This window comes from Trichoderma camerunense (assembly GCF_050948025.1).
Source record: "Trichoderma camerunense strain CBS 138272 chromosome Unknown V8C40scaffold_10, whole genome shotgun sequence".
Classification (NCBI taxonomy): Eukaryota; Fungi; Ascomycota; class Sordariomycetes; order Hypocreales; family Hypocreaceae; genus Trichoderma; species Trichoderma camerunense.
The window spans coordinates 55,969-76,828 of record NW_028145360.1 but is presented as its reverse complement, the minus strand read 5'-3'; the positions used below and the strand labels follow the sequence as shown (position 1 = coordinate 76,828).

The window sequence follows — 20,860 nt, the reverse complement described above, 5'->3', positions numbered from 1 at the left end:
AACCTGAGCAAGCGCCTTCTTTCTTTTGTCATTAATCCCACCTCATATGAGATGTCTTACTTGTGTAATGCGCGCCGGGCCTTGGCATGTGGGTGTCTCAGATATCGGCGACAGATGTAGCGAGTCGTACTCGGCAGCGGCTGAGTTGGTTGCGACCATCCCATTGTGTCCAAGACATACATACTCGTACATGGTGTGTGGCCTTGTCTAAGCGGCATCAAGAAGACGCCTCACGTCTACTGTAGGCAGCTGGCTTGGAAGCTTGGAAGGGGCTTAGCAAAGACGCTGGCGACCGTTGGCAGATTGCTGGACGGGTATTCAATCCGTAGTCGACTCTTGGCGGCCGATTCTTGTCACCCTATGCTGTAGACGGGCCACTTTTATGACTTAGGCCAAGAATCCCTCCACGGGGGCTTGAGCGAACGAGATGACAATGGACATCGGAGCTCCACCACAAGTCAATAGTGGAATGGTAATTCTGCTGCTCGGTAATATTTTGATGAAATATTGTGAACCCCGGCTCTGGAAAAGGAGAAGCTTACGGCTGAACCGATGCCTTGAACCCCTAGGACAGTCAAGTATCACGGAGCCGTTGAACAAGAGTTTGGGATGGAAGATGTATCTGTGCGTGTTGGATTTCAAGATCCTCCATTCGATGGTGATATCACGCAAGCCCTCCCCAGCCTATCTGGTGATTGATAGGCCACGACGAAACGAAACCGGATTTCGGGAGCCTCGAGAATGTGCACCGCCCTATTCTACCCCTGTCGTCGACGCGTGTTTCATGTTGTTCGGCGGGATGGTTGGACGGCAAGGGCCCACGCCACTGCGTCTGCTGCTTTTTTTTTCTCTTCTAGCGACAGAGGAGATTCCACCATTAGCTGCGAAAAAGGCCGATCTTGCCGACCATGAGCGAGGCGTAAGAGCAATAGACTTACTCAGTAGAGTGGAATCTCTCCCCAGAGTAACTCTCGCAGACGACAGCTCAAATCGCTTGGCGTAATCCCGAATGGCTCTCTTTGTTCGTCCGTCGTCTTGGCTGTTGCAGTAGACGTCTCCTGCGGCATCAAGATGACGCAATGGTTGATCAACAGGCCAAATGCCAACAATCGAAGCTCACTGTCGCAGCACAGGGATTCCTTGGGCGGCATAGTCGGGGCAGCCGTACGGGATTCCGGCTGAGGCTCGTGCAGCGCTGATTGGCCCAAGACAGGTAAACAGCGCTAATGAAGTTATTGGGATGGGCTAGTGAGGCCCTAAGTTGGGTGGCTTCGAAGAAATGCGCCATGCCGCTGTGATGGAGGCTATCACGGCCCTTGGCGCTGCTTGCGTCGTGCCCTTTTGCCGTGTGAGAATAGCACCATGGTGGTTGAACTCTCAAACTCTCTTTTGTGCAGCTTCTTTATTCGGTCCTACAAAGAGCCAGAAAGCAACTTGGCGGTATAAAAAACAGCTCGCAGGGGCCTTGACCTATGGCTGATCCAATCCCGTGCGGCTGTCTTGCTGGGGGGTTTCAGTTCATTCACCGTTGGACGGGGCCCGGCTGATAAGGCGAATCAAGCCTTGTAAAGGCCTTGGGAGGCGGCTGTAGGCGATGCGTGGTCTTGCTCCGTAATACTGCTAGCGGCACTTGCATACATTGGATTATTCCCAGTAGTCTCTCATGTGGTGAGCATTAGCACGAGTAGGTACAGCTGCCTCCATGTCGTTGATGCTGAGAGAGGCAAAGAGCGAGTGTGTGTGTGCGTCGTCAGTGCGGATGCGCGCGTCTGTATGGAGGGATGCGGCTCGTATCATGGCTGCAGCTCCATCGTCTCACATACGCACTCACGCGGCGATTCGCCAGTAAGGAGGATTGCCCGGATTTAGTTTTTAGTTCTTTGAGTGCAAGGATCAATGAATGTGTGTCTGGTCCCAAAATAGGGTTTGCGCTGTCAGTGCTTGTGGGTGATGAAACTGGAGAGCAATGAAAGAGAGAAGATTGGAAGCCTCCACTGGCTGGGTTCATCCATTGATCACAGCTCCTGCAGTTTAGTGTTCAGCCTTTTAGTGTTTGGGTACCTGAGGTTTAGTGGACTCGACTGCGTACAGTAGGCCTAATCGCTAGCGGCCCAGCAAAAAAGTTCTGCGCAGCGCATCCATCGCCTGTAGCCTCAACTCAACTCAACTGTTCAAAGGATCCTTTCAAAGAGTTCCAACTCTTTGCCAGTCATCTACCTGCCCTTGTCTCATCCATCCGCTGCCTGTCGATCTCTCTTTTGCGCGCGCATGGACTGCCCAGCTGAGTCCAGAGGCTCCTGTCAGTTCCCACTTGGCGTGTCCCTTTTGGGGGACCCTTGGACGTCGTCGTTCTAACTACCTTGTAGGCTCCTGTACAAGGTTTATGGTTATTACAACATAAACTCTCAACCCAAAACTCTGGGCATTGTTGCGCCTTGTTTCTTACACAAAGCCCTCCCCTCTCTTATCTGTCTTATTCTGGCCTCATTTCCCCCATTCATAATCTCCAGGTTACTTTTCTCTTCGCTTGCCGGCTCTCCACCGATTTCTTCTCTTCCATATCTCGCCCTTTGCTTCCATTTCAACCGAGACAAAGGTAATCGCCACCATTTTCTTACAGGAGGGGCACTTTACTCAGCTTCGCCTCGCATTTCCAAAAAAGTCAATTTTGCTTCTCATTCATTGCGACAATCCAATTACTCTCCTGTGGGAAGAAGAAAAGAGCAAGCCGAAGCACGAGGTAAACGGCAATAACATCTTCCTCGCGATTGCGCCGCCTACGAAATCCACAGTCGAGGGTGTTCGTCACCCTGCCACGCTCCAGCCGCCATGGAGCGCACGGCTTCCCTTCTGAGCTTCAGCAGCCGCTCTAGCTCTGATGCCTCAACGAATCGAAATGACCCCTTACTACCATACGCGGAAAGCCTTTTGGAGAAGAAAGCAGCTCGGGGACAGTCAGTCTTTGGACGGGGTTTATATCGGAGAATCCTGATATGGACCGTCATCAGCATGATCATCGTGTCGTTTGCCCTATTCAAAACCGGCGACGGCATTGTAGCAGATGCGGGTTCGCGATTCACACAACCTAGCACAACACCCTCAACAGGGAAGGCTGCTCCGGCGCAACCTACAATAATCGGCAACGAGGATGGCGGTCCTGTCTTGGTGATTGTGGATAAGGAGAAGGAGGCCAAGGAGAAGGAGGCCAAGGAGAAGGAGGCCAAGGAGAAGGAGGCCAAGGAAAAGGAGGCCAAGGAAAAGGGTGATGCGAAACCCGAGGAGAAGAAAGAAGGAGAAAAAACAGAACCTAGTCAAGACAAAAAACCAGCAGACGAAGAGAAGAAAACCGAAGAGGGTGGCAACAAGGACGGCGATAAGACAACGGAACAAGACAAGGGGAAAGATGGCCAGCAGAAGCAGGTACCTGTCGACGACAAAGATGAACTGAGCGCTGAAGAGGACGCAGAGGCACAGAAGAAGTGGGATGAAGACCTGAAAAAGATGCCCTGGCTCAAATTCCCACCGTAAGTCGCTAATTTTGCATACTCCAAGTTCACACTGCTGACATGGCCGCTCTTCTAGTTTGAATGGCTACTTCCATGGTCTCAAGGCTCTGGTAGCCAAATCCGAGCACACTCCCGAGTATCCTAATCCTGCTCACCAAGCTCCTCTCGGCGAGCCTCCTCTGAACCAAGATATCCCGACACCTAAGCTATACAATCCTTACTCTCCCGACTCGAACGCCGAGGTTTGCTACCTTGATAAGAACAATACTATTCCGGCCCCAAGTCTATACGCCTACGAGGGAGTCCCGCAATACATGCCCGACCCATCCATTGGCTCCCACTCCATTTTTGGCATTCGAGATGATGTATGCTTTGATCGATTTGGCCGTTATGGGCCCTATGGCTTGGGTTACAAATTGGTTGATGGCGGTTCGGACGTTGGAGTTGATACAGAGAGCTCAGGCAGCGAAGTTGTCTGGGAAAAGACTGGACAAATCAACTATGGCCAAATTGACTGGGCCGAGGTGCAGGACCGATGTGCTGCCGCCAACAAACACCGATTCGCAGAGCCGGACCCGGACACCGACAAGCTCAAGCTCGTTGACGGTAAGAAGGGTCGGATCGCTATCGTCATCCGCCTGTACACCGGCTTTCCGTGGACGCAATTGGTGGTGCTGAATTTCCGGGCCATGATCAACGAGCTGGTTCTCAAATCTGGAGGAGAGTACCACGTCCACTTTCTGCTGCACGTCAAGGACAACAACTTGCCAATTTGGTCCGACGACGTCTCGGTCCAGCAGCTGCTTGACTCTAACGTGCCTCCCGAGTTCCACGGCCTGGTGACGTTGTGGAGCGAAGCACAAATGGAACTCTTCTATCCCGGCAAATTCGAAGACCCCATCGGCAAGCCTCCCATTAACAACCCCGCCATGAGGGGCGTTCACGGTGTATTCCGCAGCGCTCATCTGCCCCTTCAAGTGTTTGCCCTGCAGCACCCAGAGTATGAGCATTTCTGGAACTGGGAGATGGATATGCGGTATCTGGGCAACTGGTACGAACTGTTTGATCGCTTGGGCAGCTGGGCGGACAAGCAGCCGCGTAAGCTGCTCTGGGAACGAAACGAGCGCTACTACATCCCGTCGCATCACGGCACTTGGGAAAATTTCACAGAAGCCGTCGAGCAATATACGAAAGACTCTGGCAAACCTGGTGTCTTTGGCCCCGTTAAATTTGACGAGGGAAAGCAGCTACGCTTCGAACAGCAGGGAGAATCTGCCATGCCTAGTTTGTGTGTCGACGATCCAGACAGCCCAGAGTGCGGTGTCGGCGAGGCAGCAGATCTCATCACCCTGAACCCGATTTTCGACGTCCATGGCTCTGCCTGGGTTTTCGCAAACGACGCGACGGCCTATGGCAAGACTCCACCAAGACGATGCGCCATCATTACGGCATCTCGACTGAGCCGTCGTCTTTTGCTGGCGATGCACGAAGAGGTGTGGCGCCACCACCACACCATGTTCTCTGAAATGTTCCCTCCCAGTGTCGCGTTTCACCATGGCTTCAAGGCCGTATATGCGCCTCACCCCGTATACCTGGATCGGGCCTGGGATCCCCTAGGCAGCGCAGTCGACAAGGTCTTCAACGGGGGACGCGACCACTCGACTTCGGCTGTGGGAAGCCCATTCGACCTGCGCAACGAGCACAACCACAAGGGTGCAACGTGGTATTTCAATAGCGAATTCGCTGGGCTTCTCTGGCGGCGATGGCTGGGATACGCTCAGCGGGACACCAGAGGAAAGGACGGCCACCGGAAAGGCGGAGGCAAGATCCTCGGCGGGAAACGCGCAGAGGAGAGCGAGGAGAGCAGCGGGCGCATGTGTCTGAGAAGCTTCCTCGTCCACCCAATCAAGTTTGAAGCCCCTGATGAGAAGAAATTATGAGAGAGAGTCCCATGATGGAATGGGTCACAAAAAAGAGGTCTTTGGCGCGCTCATTTTCGAACCAACGGATGCATACAGGAACGGCGTTTTTTGCTTATTTTCTTTTTCTTTTTCTTTTTCTTTTTTATACTTGGGGGTGTCTTGTCTCTCTTTTTATATACATATATAGATATGTCTTTGGACAATAATTATAACCCGAAAATGTCGAGGGTTTTCTTCCACAGCGCTGGCTTCTACACTGAGAACGTTTTTCGTCTCGTGAGGGGCTCGCTGTGCGAGAAAGAGATGGAACAAAGTTGGCTTTACGAGAAAATCGCCTCGACAAAGTGGTGTCTTTGAAGAATTAGAAGTATGAAATTTAGCCGACATGAAGGGAATCAATCATGTACAAACATCGGGAGTCATAGAACATAGGGTGCCTATTATAGCAATTTGGATATGATGAAACTATCACGCCTTCTCTTGATATGTTGGTACTTGATAGAAACACAACGCATAAACTTACTCCTTTGATATAGATGGACACATGACATCCAAACAGCCTCTTCACAGCATCATCCCCGTTAAAAAAAAAAAGCAATTCATTTCACTCATAGCCTAGCTCATCTCTCGCCGTACTAATCCTATTTCCTTCCCATCAGCATAAAAGCTGCCAAACCGACCCAAAGCATAAAATGAGATCCCCCAAAACTTTCCCGTCTCCCTTGCAAAAAACCCCACGATATTTGATTGCACCTTCTCTGCACCCAACGCAATTTTCAAACCCCGTTAAATACGCCGCGACGAGAGCGCTAGACGAGCAAACTGAACACTTGTTGTTTGAATTGCTCCTTCCGAATGACGAATATTAAGATGCCGATTCATTCCCTACTCCTGGGAGTGAAATGAAACGACGCTCAGAAGCCCTAAAAGACGGTGCTACCCAATGAACTCATATTCCCTAGAGCTGCGAGATATTCTTCCTCCAAGAAGACTTGAGAAAAACAAAAGATAAGGGACCAAACCCGATAAAAGAGGACGGCAAAGAGGCAGCCTTCATCTCACCCAAGAGACAGAAAGACCAACCTTCATACCCAATTATGCTTATGAGCATTTCGAACTGGTAATATTTCAAGACCGAAAAAAGGGCATGGTATCGAAGAAAATCAACGCAAAATCGGAACCAAGAACAGTCAAGACGAGAAAAAAAAGACGACAATGGAGAGCCGCGCTTTGACGCCATCGACACCTAAACGCCGCTTTCCCTCCGTTTCCTTTGCCACACTAAACTGTAGTTGTAGTGGCAGCCATAGCAAGTTTTGTAATGCGGATGAGAATAAGAGGAAGGTACTGGTGAAGTTTCGGAAGTTCTCATTCCTCAACAACAGAAAAATTCTCTCTTCGCTCCATTATTTCTTCAGCACCGCATCGTAAATGCTAAGCAAGCCGGTAATGGCGGTTCCGGTCAGCATGCCCTTGTAGCCTCCGTAGACAGCTTCGTTGAGCCGTTCGATGGCTACTTCAGAAAGGAGGCCACCGAAAGTGACGCCCTGACCATAGACAACAAACGAAACGAGTGCCTTGACGATGCTGAAGGTCAAGGGATCGACAACAGTCTCGGGAGCCTGAGCGCGAGAGCGAGTCTTGGGTCCGCTGGAGGTGTTGGTGGCGCTAAGATTGAAGAAATAACCAAGCAGGCTGGGCAGGATGAAGCTGGTGAAGGCCCAGGTCAAAGCAGGAGACCAGAAGCTCGCAGTGAGCAGGAGGAACATGTCAGGCAAGTAGACGGGATAGTCGGAAGTGCCGAGGAAGCCAAGAGCAGGGATGGTAAAGGCATAGCGGTTAGCCAGGATCTCCGGCCGGATATACCAAAGTTCGAAAGCGGAGACGACGAGGAGAATGCTGTTCACATTGCTGAGAGTCTCGCGAGTGGCATTGGAAGCCTCGCCAATGCCGCTCTCCTGATAAAAGGACGAGACGTGGCGGCGCACGGCCAGAGTGGAGCGATCGACGGCTTGGGCGACGTCGGCCGGCGTGGCGGGAAGAGGGATGCGCGCGGCGACGCGGGACAGGCTGCGAGCGGGAGTCTGGATGAGGGCAGTCGAGGCGGCGCGGACATCTTCGCTATCTCTAGAGAGTGGGTCAGACAAACGAGAAAACACCCTGGGACACAATGCCTCTCAAGATCTAGAGGCGGAGAGCATTGGCGAGAATACGTACGCAGAAATCAGGTCCTCGGCAGTCTTGGTGACCCTCCGCTTGGCGGCCTTGAGGCCCTTCTCCAGCTCCTCCTTGATGGGCTCCTTGGACTCCTTGGGCTCTTTGGATTCCTTGGGCTCCTTGGACTCGCGCTTGACGGGAGAGCCCAGCGCCTTGGTCCGGCTGGCGAAGTAGCCAGACAACTCAGATCGGGAGGAAAGGCGGCCGCTGTTCCCCGCAATGAAGTCGTCGAGAGCGGACTCGAGCTCCGTCTTTTTGAGACCATCGTAGCTAGTTGCCGGGGCGAGCGCATGTTAGCCTATTTTTTGTTTTGTTTTGTTTGTTGGAGCACAGAATGCAAGGTGAGCAATGCGGCGACGCGCCAGAGAGGAGCGGGCAGCGGTGGGATCGAACAGAATGAAGTGAAATAAAGAAGATGAGGATGAAAAGAGAGAGGGAGAGGGAAATGGCAAAAGGAAGATTGAGCGTGATCTTGGGAATCGCGGCTTCTCTCCGTCCGCGCCTGCCGCAGCAATGAAATGCGCGCGGCGCGCCACCGCTCACGAAAAGCGGCAAGTGCACACAATGAGAAGGACAGAGGGAAGAGAAAAGAGGACAGACAAGTCAATGACGCAAGGGAGAGCAATGCGGCATAACGCTGCAGGAAAAATAAATTGCGTCGCGATAAGATCATCGAGAGCGAAGAAGAAGAAAAAGAACGTCAAAAAACACATACTTCTTGAAGCCGACTTGGTCCGCCAATTCCACCAGGTCGCTCTTGCGCTGGGCGCGCAGCCAGCTATTCGCGGGCCCGGTTGACATGGTTGCCTTTGTTTTGTTTGTGTTGTGAGAATGAGAATGTCGCGATGGCGATGCGATGCAATGCGATGCGCGATAGCGATGATATCCGTCGCCAAAATAAATAAAAGGCGGCCCTAACAAAGACGGGAGATAAAATCGAGCTATAAAATAAAAAATAGAAAAAAAAGAGGTTGTCGAATCAAGAAGGATGAGAAATGATTCGATGCCCAATGATATTCTTGCGGTGTGTGTGTGTTGCGTTCCAAGAAAAAAAAAACTAAATTAAGTGATTGGTTGGATGTGATCAAAGCTTTCCCGTTGCTTTTTTGTCACCGTAGTAATCACGCTTTTTTCTTTCTGCAGCTTCTTTTTTCTCTTTTCGCTTTTGTTTGCTTGCTGTGATTTTTAAGATAACGTAGGGCTAGTAGGCCTTATTGGCTATCGTGGCGATTTGCAAAGAAAAATAAAAGCAGGATGTCGAATGTTTTCTCTCTTCTCTCGTGCCCTTCTTTCTTCTTGCGTTGCTGGGGGGTGGTCCCTCACAAAAGTAGATTCGCGCGGGGGGACCAAGGCGAGCTATTTGTCTTGTTTATGTTGTCCCATTCGGGACTAGCCCCGATGTATTTCTCTGCCCGCGCTGCTTTGCTTTGCTGTGTGTGTGGCTAAACGCTCAACGGGGCAGGCGGGGCACAAGTCGCCTGAGCTTGTTGCTGCGTTTGCGAGGTGCCACGCTGGCAGGCGGCTACGTGCTGCCCGCCCGAGGTACTGCACTAACAGCGCGGTACCTTTTGAACCAAGCTTCGGCGCGCGTGGCTGAAGCATGGGCGAGTTTTGAGCCAAATGGTGACGAATGGGGCCGTTTGCGCCGCTGATGCGGGTTTTACCATTTTGCTGTTGTGAGAGATTGATTACGGTTGGAAACGGCGGGTGAGTTTTTTTCGAGGGAATCCGGGCGAGAGCAAAAAGCAAACACCATGCTCGCCTGTATCGACACCCCTGTTGCTTGCGAGTGCCATCAAGGATGGGGCCGTTGAGAATGTCCACTGCAGGGTTGCTCCGCACTTGATGCCCGGCACAACGACAAGGGAATCAATCACACGGGATGGGATGATGGGGTGCTGCGTTGTCCTCTTGCGAGATCAGAATCAGGTCAATACGATTGTCTTTTTTGTATTCTCATTTTGATTTTCTCTCATTTTTTTTTAATGTGTTTTTGTGTGTCTCTTTTCGAGAAGAGATGCTCATCCTCAAGGTAAGCACATGTAGTAAGCTGAGTTCTTATAATACACTGATATAACCAAAACGCTTCTTTGCATAAAATCCTCGTACTGTAGATGGCGAAATCACTCCTTATCCACCCAGTCCACAAACTTCTCCTCTCCCCTCTTCGCAATCCGCACAGGCACATGCATGCCGTCGTGCAGATTCAGCGTCAACCTCGACGATGCCTGTCCCACCGTCCACAGGCTCTTGTCCTGAGCCTTCTTGTAGACCTGAGCCCTCTCCTCCCGGCTCATCTTGTCCACCTGTTCCTGAGTCGCCCACTCGTCCACGGCGAGCTCGATGCTGTAGCTTCGGAAAATGACTGCCAGAGCCGCAATGATCTCCACGACGGCGATGCGTCGTCCCAGGCATGACCGCGCTCCGTCGCTAAAGGGAATGTAGGATCCGCGCTCGGGCTTAAAGAGCTGCGCGTTGATATCCGAGCCTTGGAAACCGCCGAAATCTTCGGAATCGGCGCCGGCGACGACTTCGCTGCCCTGGCCGTCCTTTTTCTCCTTCGTCTGGAACCAGCGCGTAGGGTCGTAGTCGAGGATGTTGGATTTGCCGGGCGTAATCTTGCTGGGACGCGTTGGCCAGTAGCGCGGGTTCACATGAGTAGACACCGTCACCAACGAGATGCCCGTGTCCTTGGGGATCACGTATCGAGTGCCGTCCATGACGAAGCTTTCGTCGGCATCGGGCGAGATCTTCTTGGGAATCTCAGACACGGCGGGGACCAATCGCAACGTCTCGTACATGGCGGCGCCAATCATGCTGGCAGTCATCGGGTTGATCAGGCTGTCGTAGTCCCAGTCCTTGGGGTCCTGGTTTCCGAGGATATCGTCAATGTCCTTTTGCATCCTGCGCTGCGCCTCGGGGTGGGTTGCGAGATAGATGATGGTGAAGTGGATGGCGTTGGCCGTCGTCTCGTGGCCGGCCACGAACATGATGAAGGCGTTGCCGATGATTTCCTCGCGCGTCAAGGTGGCGTCCTTGTTGTCGGTTCCAAAGCACGATTTCGCAAGCTGTCCCATGAGATCCATGCCTTCTGCGTGCTCTCCCTTGCGAGCTTCTTCAATCTTTTCATCCAAGAGCTCATTCATGTAACTAACGTACTCATCATAAGACAACACTGCTTTCTTGACCTTCTCGGAGGGAATCAATCCTACCGTCACGCTGCATTAGTATCACACACAGCACGCACAGATATGCAAGACCAGGGGAGCAGGACTCACTCAGAATCCACCGCGGAATAATAAGAAGAAGCAAGAGGTAATGCAGAAGAATCTCCATAGTGTCCGTGAAGCTCAGCTGGTGTCCATCTGAAGGCTCGTGGGAGCCGTACTTGACAATCTTGGGATCCGTCCCTGCAGCGTGCGACTCGCCAGGCCACAGCAGACGCATGCCGAATCCAACATAGCTGATGATGTTCAAAGCCAGCTTCATGGTGTCACGCTGAAGCGATTTCAGCGGCTCCGTTCTAGTACCAGTAGGACCCGTCCACATACGCAACATGCCCTGCGTCTGAGCAATAGCTTCGCGGAACACCAAGGCAGCGTTCCTCTCATTGAAGGAGGCAGACGTGACCTTGCGATGCATGCGCCAGATGCTCCCTTCGGTGGTCAGCACATTCTCGCCAAACTGCCTCAGAATACTGTAGACAGCGGTCCACTTGGGGAACTGCTCCCGCTTGAGCGTAATGGTACGGATGGTTTCCGCATTGTCCGTCATCATCACCAGCCTGCCGGGAGAAGCCAGCAGGAAGGACTCGCCTAGCTTGTCGAACCATTCGTGGCGAGTCCGGTATGCAAAGTTGGGGATCATGATCCTGAGAAGAACAACAGATGTTAGCCTCTTTTTTTCAGCTGACTTATATTTAAAGAGACTCAGCCGTACTCGAGCCAGCCATCCCACCACGACTTGGGGAATAGCTTGATGATGGGCACCCATAGCTTATGTGAGACCTGCCAAGGCAGCCAAAACGGGGAGCACGCTTCAAATTCGAACGATGTCCAAGTCAGCAAAATTCTAGACGCTCCGCGAAACGAGACTACTAGTAGGTAAAACGCACGAGTGACAACATAAGGCAGACCACTTCTCTTGGCCTCATTGACATGATATCGCAGGTTCACGGCCCAGTTGATGATGCCATAGGCGACCAGCACCGCAACCGCAATGGGAATCAGCGACATGGCTGTCGAACGACAACGCACGATTTTCCCCCAAGAACTCGAGGTTGTAAGCAGAGATTACCAACGGTAAATCGGGAATTCAAAAGCTGCGTCCTGGCCGGAGGGGGCGAAAGTTTCACCACCGGCTTGAATCTATGCCGCTAGCAGAGCCCCTGAACGAAGCGAAGGTAAAAAGAGAGTAAGGCTAGCAAAGAGGAGATGATGAAGAGGAAAGAAAAAGGAATGAACAAGACAAGACGAGAGGAGAAACTAGTAGTTCATCGAAGGGCAAGGCAGGGTAGTATAAATATATAAATATAGACGGCAACTAACGTCAGATCTAGGTCCATGTGGGTGGGATAGGCCGCAGCAGCACATGTTACAGAAACGGGGTCCTCAATCTCTCCCGCCCCGACTAACTCTCCCCGTGTCAGTTTAAGTGTTCCATAGTCGATGTTTCTGGCCCCCCCGCATCCGAACTTCAGGTCATGGCGTCTATATTAGAACCCCGTAGTGGGTGTAGGAAGAGTCACTTGTCTCTTATCTTAAGCGATGGATGACTCCAGCTCCTCCGGGTTTGCCGTTTTCCCCGTTGGCCGTCGTCTTCTACCTAATTTGCAAGTTCGTAAGCATTGCCAATCGGATGCACGCCGATTTCCAACAAAAAAGAGCAAAATAAACCACGCACAGACAGGAACGAAGCCAGGCCACCAAGGTGTTAAAAAGCTGAGGTGCTGAAAGACATGCCCCCAAAAGCTTGTCACTACTGGTGGGAGGCCGGGATTCCGTAGGGCTAGCGGAAGCCGCCCCGTCATGGATGCAAAGGGCAAAACATCCGAAGGGAGTAATTCCATACCAGGGGCCATTTTTCAAGCATCAGACGAACCACAACATGAGCAAAGAGATGCGTTTCATTATGCTTTGTATGCTATTCGCTGGATTCATTTCTTGCTACTGCGGTTCTTTCCGCATGATACAAGGGAGCCATGTCCATTAACCAATGTTTAAATCTTCCGCCTGAATCCTTAGATCACCTGCATTAATTATCATACCCTTCAAACTCTTATCCCACGGTTCATAAGACGCAATACCCCATATCTTGGCATCTTGTGTAACCCATGTCAAACGTCTACAGCTAGTAATACGTGTATTCCCTACACCACATGCCACCAATTTAGCCTTACCACTCTGTCCGTCCACGTACGAGTAGCAGCTTGTCTCAGCCTCATGAGCCATCAGCATCCTCTCTCGTTCATCAGTAACATTCCAGTGCAATCCACATCTTTGTTGCCTTTTTCCGCATCAGTATTTCATCTTATTTCGTCCCTTAATGTGCTCTCCAACAGCATTGCCCTCTGTTCGGCCGAGAGTTCCTCCGAATCCCAAGCCGGATCAATTCATCCAACCGGCTCAATCTCAACTAGCTGCCTTTTTGTTACCCACCTGTTCGTCGATACGACGTCTGTGATGCAATCTGGGTGCAATCTATTCTAACCAATCCACCAATGCAGGGACAGATATTTACTTAATCTCATCGGCTATTAGTCCAGGGGCTGCTTGTGGTGAGCTGTCATGTACATAGCTGTACTTCGTATATACCTTGCAGCTGCCCACCTCGGGCATTGCTAGAGCTTAAAAAGAACAAGAGAGGAACAAAAAAAGGTGCTATCCAAGCAATTCTATTGTATGCTCTAACATCTCTTGTTTACTCTAAACGGGTCAATCATCCAAATCATAACCCGGTACCTTGCATGCCTGCGCCATATGTTGAAGATGCACCTGCCGTCATAAAATCCCATATTCCATACATCCTTATCGTGCCCCACGTTGAGTCTCTGGGTATATATATATATGTTTTCACCAACATTGATAACGTGGCAATCAATGCATGGAAAAACCATGAATGCCAAAAGAAAAGAAAAGAAGAAAAAGAAAAGGTAAGTAGACGACGAATTTAGAAAAGACCGTCAATCTCGCCAGTCTCAAGGTCGACGTCAACGTTGAGGTAGCCAGGGGCGGTGGGGAGACCGGGAATGGTTTGGATATCCGCAGCCAGAGCATACCTTGGAGACGAATTAGTACAGTCATTCAAAAATCTTATTGGACAATATCAACTTACAGGTAACCTGCACCGGCAGCCATGCGAACGTCTCGGATGGGCACCGTGAAGCCAGTGGGCGCACCCTTCAGGTCAGGGTCGTGAGACAGAGAGTACTGAGTCTTAGCGACGCAGATGGGCAGGTTGCCGTAGCCCTGCTTGGTGTACGTGTCGATCTTCTTCTGAGCAAGCTCGCTGAACTCGACGTTGGCAGCACCGTACATCTTCTGAGCAATGGCCTCGAGGCGCTGCTCGATCGAGCCGTCAAGGCCATAAGTCAGCTTCAGCTCCTTGGGCTTCTCGCTGGCAGCAATGACTCCCTTGGCCAGGTCAACAGCACCCAGACCGCCCTTGGCCCAGTGATCAGCAAGGATGGCATCTTCAGCACCAGCGGCAATAGCCTCTTCACGGAGGACAGCGATCTCGGCCTCGGTGTCGGTAGCGAACTTGTTAATGGCAACGACAACGGGGATGCCAAAAGACTTGGCGTTGGCAATCTGCTTCCTGAGGTTGACACAACCAGCTCGGAGGATCTCTACATTCTCCTGCTTGTAGACGGCATCAAGGGCAGCGCCGGGGGCGATGGGGGGGCCGCCACCGTGCACCTTGAGGGCACGGATGGTGGCGACGACGACGACAACATCGGGCACGAGACCTGAAGTGCGGCACTTGATGTTAAAGAAGCGCTCACCACCCATGGTGAAGTCGAAACCGGCCTCGGTGACGACGAAGCCCGTCTTTTCGTTGTGATCCTCATCGGGCTCAGTGCCCGCAAGCTTCAAAGCCAGTCTATCGGCAAGAATGGAGCTCTGGCCAATGCTGATGTTGGCAAAAGGACCCGCGTGAACGAAGACGGGGGTACCCTCCAGCGTCTGCATGAGGTTAGGCTTGATAGCATCCTTCATCAGAGCGGTAAGAGCACCGCCGGCACCAATGTCGTCGCAAGTGACGGGATCGCCGCCGCGAGAGGTGCCAATGACCATGCGGCCCAAGCGGCTGCGCATGTCGGCGAGGTCGGTGCTGAGCGCCAGGATGGCCATACACTCACTGGCAACAGAGATATCAAAGCCTGTCTCGCGAGAGTGTCCCTTCTCTGTGGGAGCGGTGCCAACAGTGATGCCTCGAAGGTGGCGATCGTTGACGTCCAATACGCGCCTCCAGGTGATGGTCTCTGGGTCGATATCCAGTCGGACGAAGCGGCGGATTTCGTCAGGAGTCAGCTCATCAGGGTTGGTCTTGTCGATGCCAAGCTTCTTGAGACGGCCCAGCATGGAGGGAAGGAATTTTCTCACGCCGTTCTTGGCAGGTACCAGACGGCGGTACAGAGGGCCATCCTTCTGGGTGTTCTCGTGGAACATGCGCGTCTCAATGGCGGCAGCCAATAGGTTGTTCGCCGCGGTGATGGCGTGGATGTCGCCTGTGAGATGCATGTTGAACTCATCCATGGGGATGACTTGGCTGTAACCTCCACCGGCAGCACCGCCCTTGATACCGAATGTCGGTCCTTGGCTGGGCTGTCGCACGTTGGCAAAAGAAATTCGGCCAACGTGAGCGCCGAGGGCCTGAGCCAGACCCATGGTGGTTGTGGACTTACCCTCACCAAGAGGTGTTGGGGTGATACCAGTGACAACAACATAGCGGCCGTTTCGTCGATGCTCGAGTCGCTTGAGCAAGCCAAGGTCGACCTTGCCCTTGTATGCTCCGTAAGGCTCCAGCTCGTGGGACTCAATACCAATTTCCGATGCGACACGGGTAATCTGCTTGGGGGCTTGGGCGCGGGAGATGGCAATGTCTGACGGAACGGGAGACTGAAGGTGAAGGGGGAGGGGCACAGTCTGCCTAAGCTTCTCATTCTCGAAAAAGCTGTTTGTGGCCTCGACAACGTTCTCCAACAGCATGGCAACGGTCATGGGGCCAACACCGCCTGGAACGGGGGTAATGACGGAAGCGACCTCAACGGCGGAGTCGAAGTCGACGTCACCTACAAGTCGCTGGCCGGACTTGCGTGTAGCATCGGGAATGTAGTTGGTTCCTACATCGATGACAACAGCACCAGGCTTCAACCACTCGCCCTTGACAAAGTTGGGAGCTCCAATGGCAACGACGACAACGTCGGCGTTCTTGAGGTAAGCGGGGAGATCGCTCGTGGCGGAGTGGCACATGGTGACGGTGGCATTGGCTCGGTTCAGGAGCTGTGTAACAGGGCCACCGACAATGTTGCTGCGGCCAATAACCACAGCATTCTTGCCAGCAAGCTCGACGCCAGCTTCCTTCAGCAGGGTGATGACACCCTTGGGAGTGCAGGGAGTGAAGATGGGCTGGCCGCCGCGCTTGGCAAGCTCGCCAATGTTGTTGGTTCCAAAGCCGTCAACATCCTTCTCGTCAGCGACAGCAGAGGTGATGCTTGCCTCCGAGATGTGCTTGGGGAGAGGCAGCTGGACAAGGATGCCGTTGACAGCATCGTCGTTGTTAAGACGACGGATCTGGTCGAGAAGCTCGATCTCGGTAATGTCCTCTGGGAAGTGAAGCAGCTTGCAGTCGATGCGGGCCTGGAGACGGCATGTTAGATGAACATTTCTTTTGGCAATTTGGACTCTTTATGGTTCAATATGTCTTACCTCCTCGGCGGCCTTGAGCTTCATGCGCACATAGGTAGCTGCGAGAAAAGTCAGCCGCGGTTCGAAGATGAGCCGACATGGACATGGGTTGCGATAAGGATGAGGTGGGGAGCAGACGTACTGGAATCGGAACGATCGCCAACTAGAAGCAGAAAAAAAAGTCTGTTAGCTTCTATTGCGCGCAAAGTAAATTGTATAGAGAGGATCAAGGAGAAGAAGGTTTTTCTTCTTCTTTTTCCTGGCTTCTCTTCTATCAGAAGCGCTTTTTCGCATTGGCGGTCGTACCTTGGATGATTCTGAGGCTGGGGTGATAGCGGGGGTTCTTCTTCTGCTTCTCTGCAATTTCTGCGCCCAGCCGTTCGCGAATGGCCTTGGCAATGCTGTTGCCGTCAAGCTTTGTGGCAACCATGGCGGCGGCTGTCGTTCCAAACGATCGCTGCTGCTGAAGTTGCGAGGGCAATCTGCCAGTGGAAAGGAGAGGCGAGGACAGAAACGAAGAGGTAGAAAATGAAGAGAAGGAAGACCGAATAGTCACCGATGCTGGGGAGAAATGGCCGATAGTGTCTGCGGAACCACGCCAGGGTTAGTGGACAAAAGTACTGTGCAGCCGCTGAGGGGCTCGAAGTCGCCGCACCTGGGGCCCTGGGGCTGCCGGAAATATGCGGCAAGTGGCGGGCGATGTTCGCTGAAGTCGCAGCCTCGCCTGTGATACAGCGCAACGAGCTTCTGAAGACTGGCCTTGCTGTGCGCAGACGTTGATGAGGCGCCATTGGTCGTGATTTGATATCGGATGCTGTTGGTACGTGCGTCTCTCACCACATGCAGCCAGATCCTATAATCGGAGTCTTTCGGTGCCGGGAGGAATGCTCGCTCAACCAGGATTCTGCTCTCGTGAGCATGCACGTAAGAATCACTGGGTACGGAATGTGATGCAATTGCAGAATTCGACCGGGTTGTTGGTTTTGAAGTCAGCGCAGCATTTGCGTCCTATCTTGTCGCTCTGCTTTTTTTTTTTTTTTTTTTTCTCCGATAGCGCCTAGTAGTGAGAAGATCGCACGCTATGGCGTTGGTCCCTGCGTCGACGGCTTAAGGGCCCCAACTGAATGGCTGAAATTTGGGGGGCACGCCCACAACGGCAGATTATGTTGTTTAAAGATACAAGAAAGCACAGCACGGTAACAAGAGAAAAGAAAGAAAAGAAAAAGACTCAACAACTGCTGACGGAAATATTGGTCTTGGCTGGGCTAATACGCCGACTTACGGCGACGACCTGGACAAATTTATAGAATCCATGGATATCAACCTGGGTCAATTATGTGTCGAATCCCGCCATGTGGGGATTGGATCCGAGACCGTCGAAAAAGGCTTGGACTGGACTGAATCTATCTCTACCAGGACCACGAATTCACGCTGAGATTGCTCTCCATGGCCAAATGCCGGGCCTCTATCTCTTTCAATCAAACAGGTCTGTCTTGGCAGCTCCAATTTCGTAATCACATTGCGTTTGCTCTGCTTATCAGAGAGAGCGGTCTGGCTAGATCGGGATAGCATCTTACTTACATGCTGATCTGGTCCGGATGGAGATCAACGGCGGGTGTATCGATGGCGTTAAGTGAAATTCCATGGAGGAAAACATATCATCAGCGGGTGGAAGATGCAAGGATATCTGTGGAATGAGTTGTCCAATTGATACGTTGCTTGCTTGCTGGCATTGTACGTTTTGGTATTCAAGAATAGCGGCCTGCCTGTTCAAGCAGGTATGGAGGATATGCTTAATACGCTTACCGCTTTCCTCTGCTTCTCTGTCAATCTTGACGTGATGTGTCGGAAGCGATTTGTCTGAATCTCCTATGAAGTGTAAGTACGGAATTACCATGCTGTCTTACTGCACGCCATCGACAAGCACGGCATTTAAGAGGCCTCGTCTGAGAGTTGATGACGGAACAAGAAAAAGAAGGCGGATAGAAGAAGGACTTTAGTTTGTCGAGCTTGATGCCATGAATGCTGGTTTTTGCAATTAATTGCTAATAGTAGTTGCTTGTCTTCTGATGGAATACATGGCAACAGAGAGACGTCAATGGGTTGCTTTGTCTGACTCCAAATGATGGATTGTGGTTGGCTGTGAGATGACTCAACGTAGAGCATGACTCACTTGCGATTCCTTCAAAACAGATCATGAAGCAAGCCACCATCCTCATATATGTTATAGGACACAGCCAGTAGAGTAGTAAATGCATTTGCCACATGGGTTGAAGGCCAATTAAATGCAGTAGGCCATGATGATGAGTCTGTTTCTTGTAGTTGGTACACGTAGATGAAACCCAGGGCAGCTCCAGGCAGGTGCCAATTAGGAGGATCAAGCTAAAATCCACACATACCAAGCTCTTACTCACCCCCCAAATCTTCCCCTTTGGGCCACGCCACCAATGACTCCCCGCGCCACAACTTCAAGCCCCACCAAGACGCACAATTATCGCCAAAATTTCAAAGCACCACCATCTCCAACCTCGTCCTCGTGCTGGCCCATATTATAACCCCCCCCTCTTCCCTGATCACTTCCTCAGCCTTCCAGCATCAGGATCACCAGCCAAAATGAGACCCATCCTTCTTTCCGGGCACGAGCGTGCTCTCACCCAGATCAAGTACGTCGCGACCTAGAGAAGAGAAGCAATTTCGACACCATCTTTTCTTCTCATCTGTCCAAGCCCCTCCTCTTCACGATGCTGCTGCTCCCCTTATTTTTGCCAACCACCAATAGGAAGCCTCAGCTAACCAAATTTTCCTGCGCATCAGATATAACCTCGACGGCGACCTCATCTTCTCTGTCGCAAAGGACCAGCAGATTTGTGTCTGGTTCTCTCACAATGGCGAGCGTCTAGGAACCTACCACGGCCACGTCGGTGCCATCTGGACCGTTGACGTCGACCCGACCTCCACCTACATCGCCTCTGGTTCAGCCGACAACACTATCCGCTTGTGGGAGGTCCAGACCGGCAAGTGCCTCAAGACTTGGGAGTTCCCTACCGCTGTCAAGCGCGTCGAGTTCAACGAGGATGGCACCAAGCTGCTGGGCGTCACCGAGAAGCGTATGGGTTACCTCAGCAACATCGTCGTTATCGACATCAACCCGGATATCACCGCCGAGCAGACCGACGAGAAGTCCCTGACCATTGTCTGCGACGAGAGCAAGGCCACTGTTGCTGGCTGGAGCCAGGCTAGCAAGTACATCATCGCCGGCCACGAGGACGGCAGTGTCAGCCAGTACGACGCCAAGACCGGTGAACTGCTGGACAACGTCCCCATCCACGAGCTCGACAAGCCCATCGTCGACCTGCAGTGGTCACCCGACAGGACCTACTTCATCACTGCTTGCCGAGACAAGACTGCCAAGGTACAACCTCTTTCACATTCCCCTTAACATGAATCTCAATGCTGACATGGTATCTTCGCACCAGCTCATCTCTGCTCGCGATCTCGCCACTCTTAAGACATACACGGCAGACACTCCCCTTAACAGCGCCACCATTACCCCCAAGAAGGACTTCGTTATCCTCGGAGGTGGTCAGGCCGCCATGGAAGTCACCACCACTTCCAGTCGCCAGGGTAGATTCGAGGCTCGATTCTACCACAAGGTCTTCGAAGACGAGATTGGCCGTGTCCGTGGCCACTTCGGTCCCCTCAACACCGTTGCCGCTGACCCTACTGGCCGCTCCTACGCTAGTGGAGGTGAGGACGGTTACGTCCGTGTCCACCACTTCGACAAGGGCTACTTCGACTTCAACTACGAGGTTGAGAGGGAGCGACTGAACCGAGACGCCTAAGGGAGGAAACGAAACGACACCGAACCTTTTTACTCTTTTTTTCAATTTTGGTCTAGATTTTGAAACCAAAAGACAGCGAAAGGGAGGAGAGACATAGAGAAAAGGAGCCGGGGGGAGAGAATAGGGAAAATGACCAGTCTGTGTTTTGATTATTGCGGACTGCCTGCTTGCTTGCTTGCATGCGTTACATATAGTACGGCGTTTTTGGAAGGGCGGAAAGGGAAACAAACAAGTTCTTCTTGCGGGAAGGGAGAGGGGATATTCAAGGTTGGGGAGGGAGGACGACTGATTCCCGTATGTAATCCATACTAGGTATCTCCTTGTGTTGTAGTAGAGAGAAGAAGAAAATATTGTGCCACTTCAAGATGACGAGTTTCACTTTCTATACAAACACAGGAAAAGAGTAGTGAAAATTAACTCTCTATTGACTGTAAGTTTCTCTATATAGGAAACGCCAGACCATC

The 20,860-nt window shown here is 52.0% G+C and overlaps 6 protein-coding genes across 6 annotated transcripts; 3 read left to right on the top strand and 3 right to left on the bottom strand.

Annotated features, from left to right (window-relative positions):
- The first annotated feature begins 201 nt into the window (after window positions 1-201).
- V8C40DRAFT_22503 (uncharacterized protein) lies at window positions 202-1,045 on the top strand. Its single transcript, XM_083212251.1, has one exon. It carries the CDS (start codon window positions 428-430, stop codon window positions 1,001-1,003), a length of 576 nt encoding a protein of 191 aa, XP_083072405.1. The 5' UTR covers window positions 202-427; the 3' UTR covers window positions 1,004-1,045.
- Window positions 1,046-2,300: 1,255 nt separating this feature from the next.
- Window positions 2,301-5,941, top strand: V8C40DRAFT_246166 (DUF3405 domain-containing protein). Its single transcript, XM_083216063.1, has 2 exons — window positions 2,301-3,524; window positions 3,583-5,941. The coding sequence occupies exons 1-2, from the start codon at window positions 2,830-2,832 to the stop codon at window positions 5,444-5,446; spliced, it is 2,559 nt and encodes an 852-aa protein (XP_083072404.1). The 5' UTR covers window positions 2,301-2,829; the 3' UTR covers window positions 5,447-5,941.
- An 810-nt stretch (window positions 5,942-6,751) lies between these two features.
- V8C40DRAFT_22466 (uncharacterized protein) lies at window positions 6,752-8,740 on the bottom strand. Its single transcript, XM_083212246.1, has 3 exons — window positions 8,361-8,740; window positions 7,646-7,915; window positions 6,752-7,549 (listed from the first exon to the last, which is right to left on the bottom strand). The coding sequence occupies exons 1-3, from the start codon at window positions 8,444-8,446 to the stop codon at window positions 6,835-6,837; spliced, it is 1,071 nt and encodes a 356-aa protein (XP_083072403.1). The 5' UTR covers window positions 8,447-8,740; the 3' UTR covers window positions 6,752-6,834.
- An 833-nt stretch (window positions 8,741-9,573) lies between these two features.
- V8C40DRAFT_246160 (cytochrome P450) lies at window positions 9,574-12,144 on the bottom strand. Its single transcript, XM_083216062.1, has 4 exons — window positions 11,760-12,144; window positions 11,585-11,681; window positions 10,924-11,516; window positions 9,574-10,853 (listed from the first exon to the last, which is right to left on the bottom strand). The coding sequence occupies exons 1-4, from the start codon at window positions 11,878-11,880 to the stop codon at window positions 9,769-9,771; spliced, it is 1,896 nt and encodes a 631-aa protein (XP_083072402.1). The 5' UTR covers window positions 11,881-12,144; the 3' UTR covers window positions 9,574-9,768.
- A 1,669-nt stretch (window positions 12,145-13,813) lies between these two features.
- On the bottom strand, window positions 13,814-16,984 carry V8C40DRAFT_266297 (formate--tetrahydrofolate ligase-domain-containing protein; the record flags this gene model as incomplete). The annotated part of the gene is made up of 5 exons (XM_083219746.1): window positions 13,814-13,922; window positions 13,979-16,506; window positions 16,576-16,613; window positions 16,697-16,717; window positions 16,861-16,984. The coding sequence occupies 5 exons, from the start codon at window positions 16,982-16,984 to the stop codon at window positions 13,814-13,816; spliced, it is 2,820 nt and encodes a 939-aa protein (XP_083072401.1).
- Window positions 16,985-19,029: 2,045 nt separating this feature from the next.
- On the top strand, window positions 19,030-20,792 carry V8C40DRAFT_246154 (translation initiation factor eIF3 subunit i). Its single transcript, XM_083216061.1, has 3 exons — window positions 19,030-19,217; window positions 19,369-19,966; window positions 20,031-20,792. The coding sequence occupies exons 1-3, from the start codon at window positions 19,168-19,170 to the stop codon at window positions 20,394-20,396; spliced, it is 1,014 nt and encodes a 337-aa protein (XP_083072400.1). The 5' UTR covers window positions 19,030-19,167; the 3' UTR covers window positions 20,397-20,792.
- Window positions 20,793-20,860: the final 68 nt, after the last annotated feature.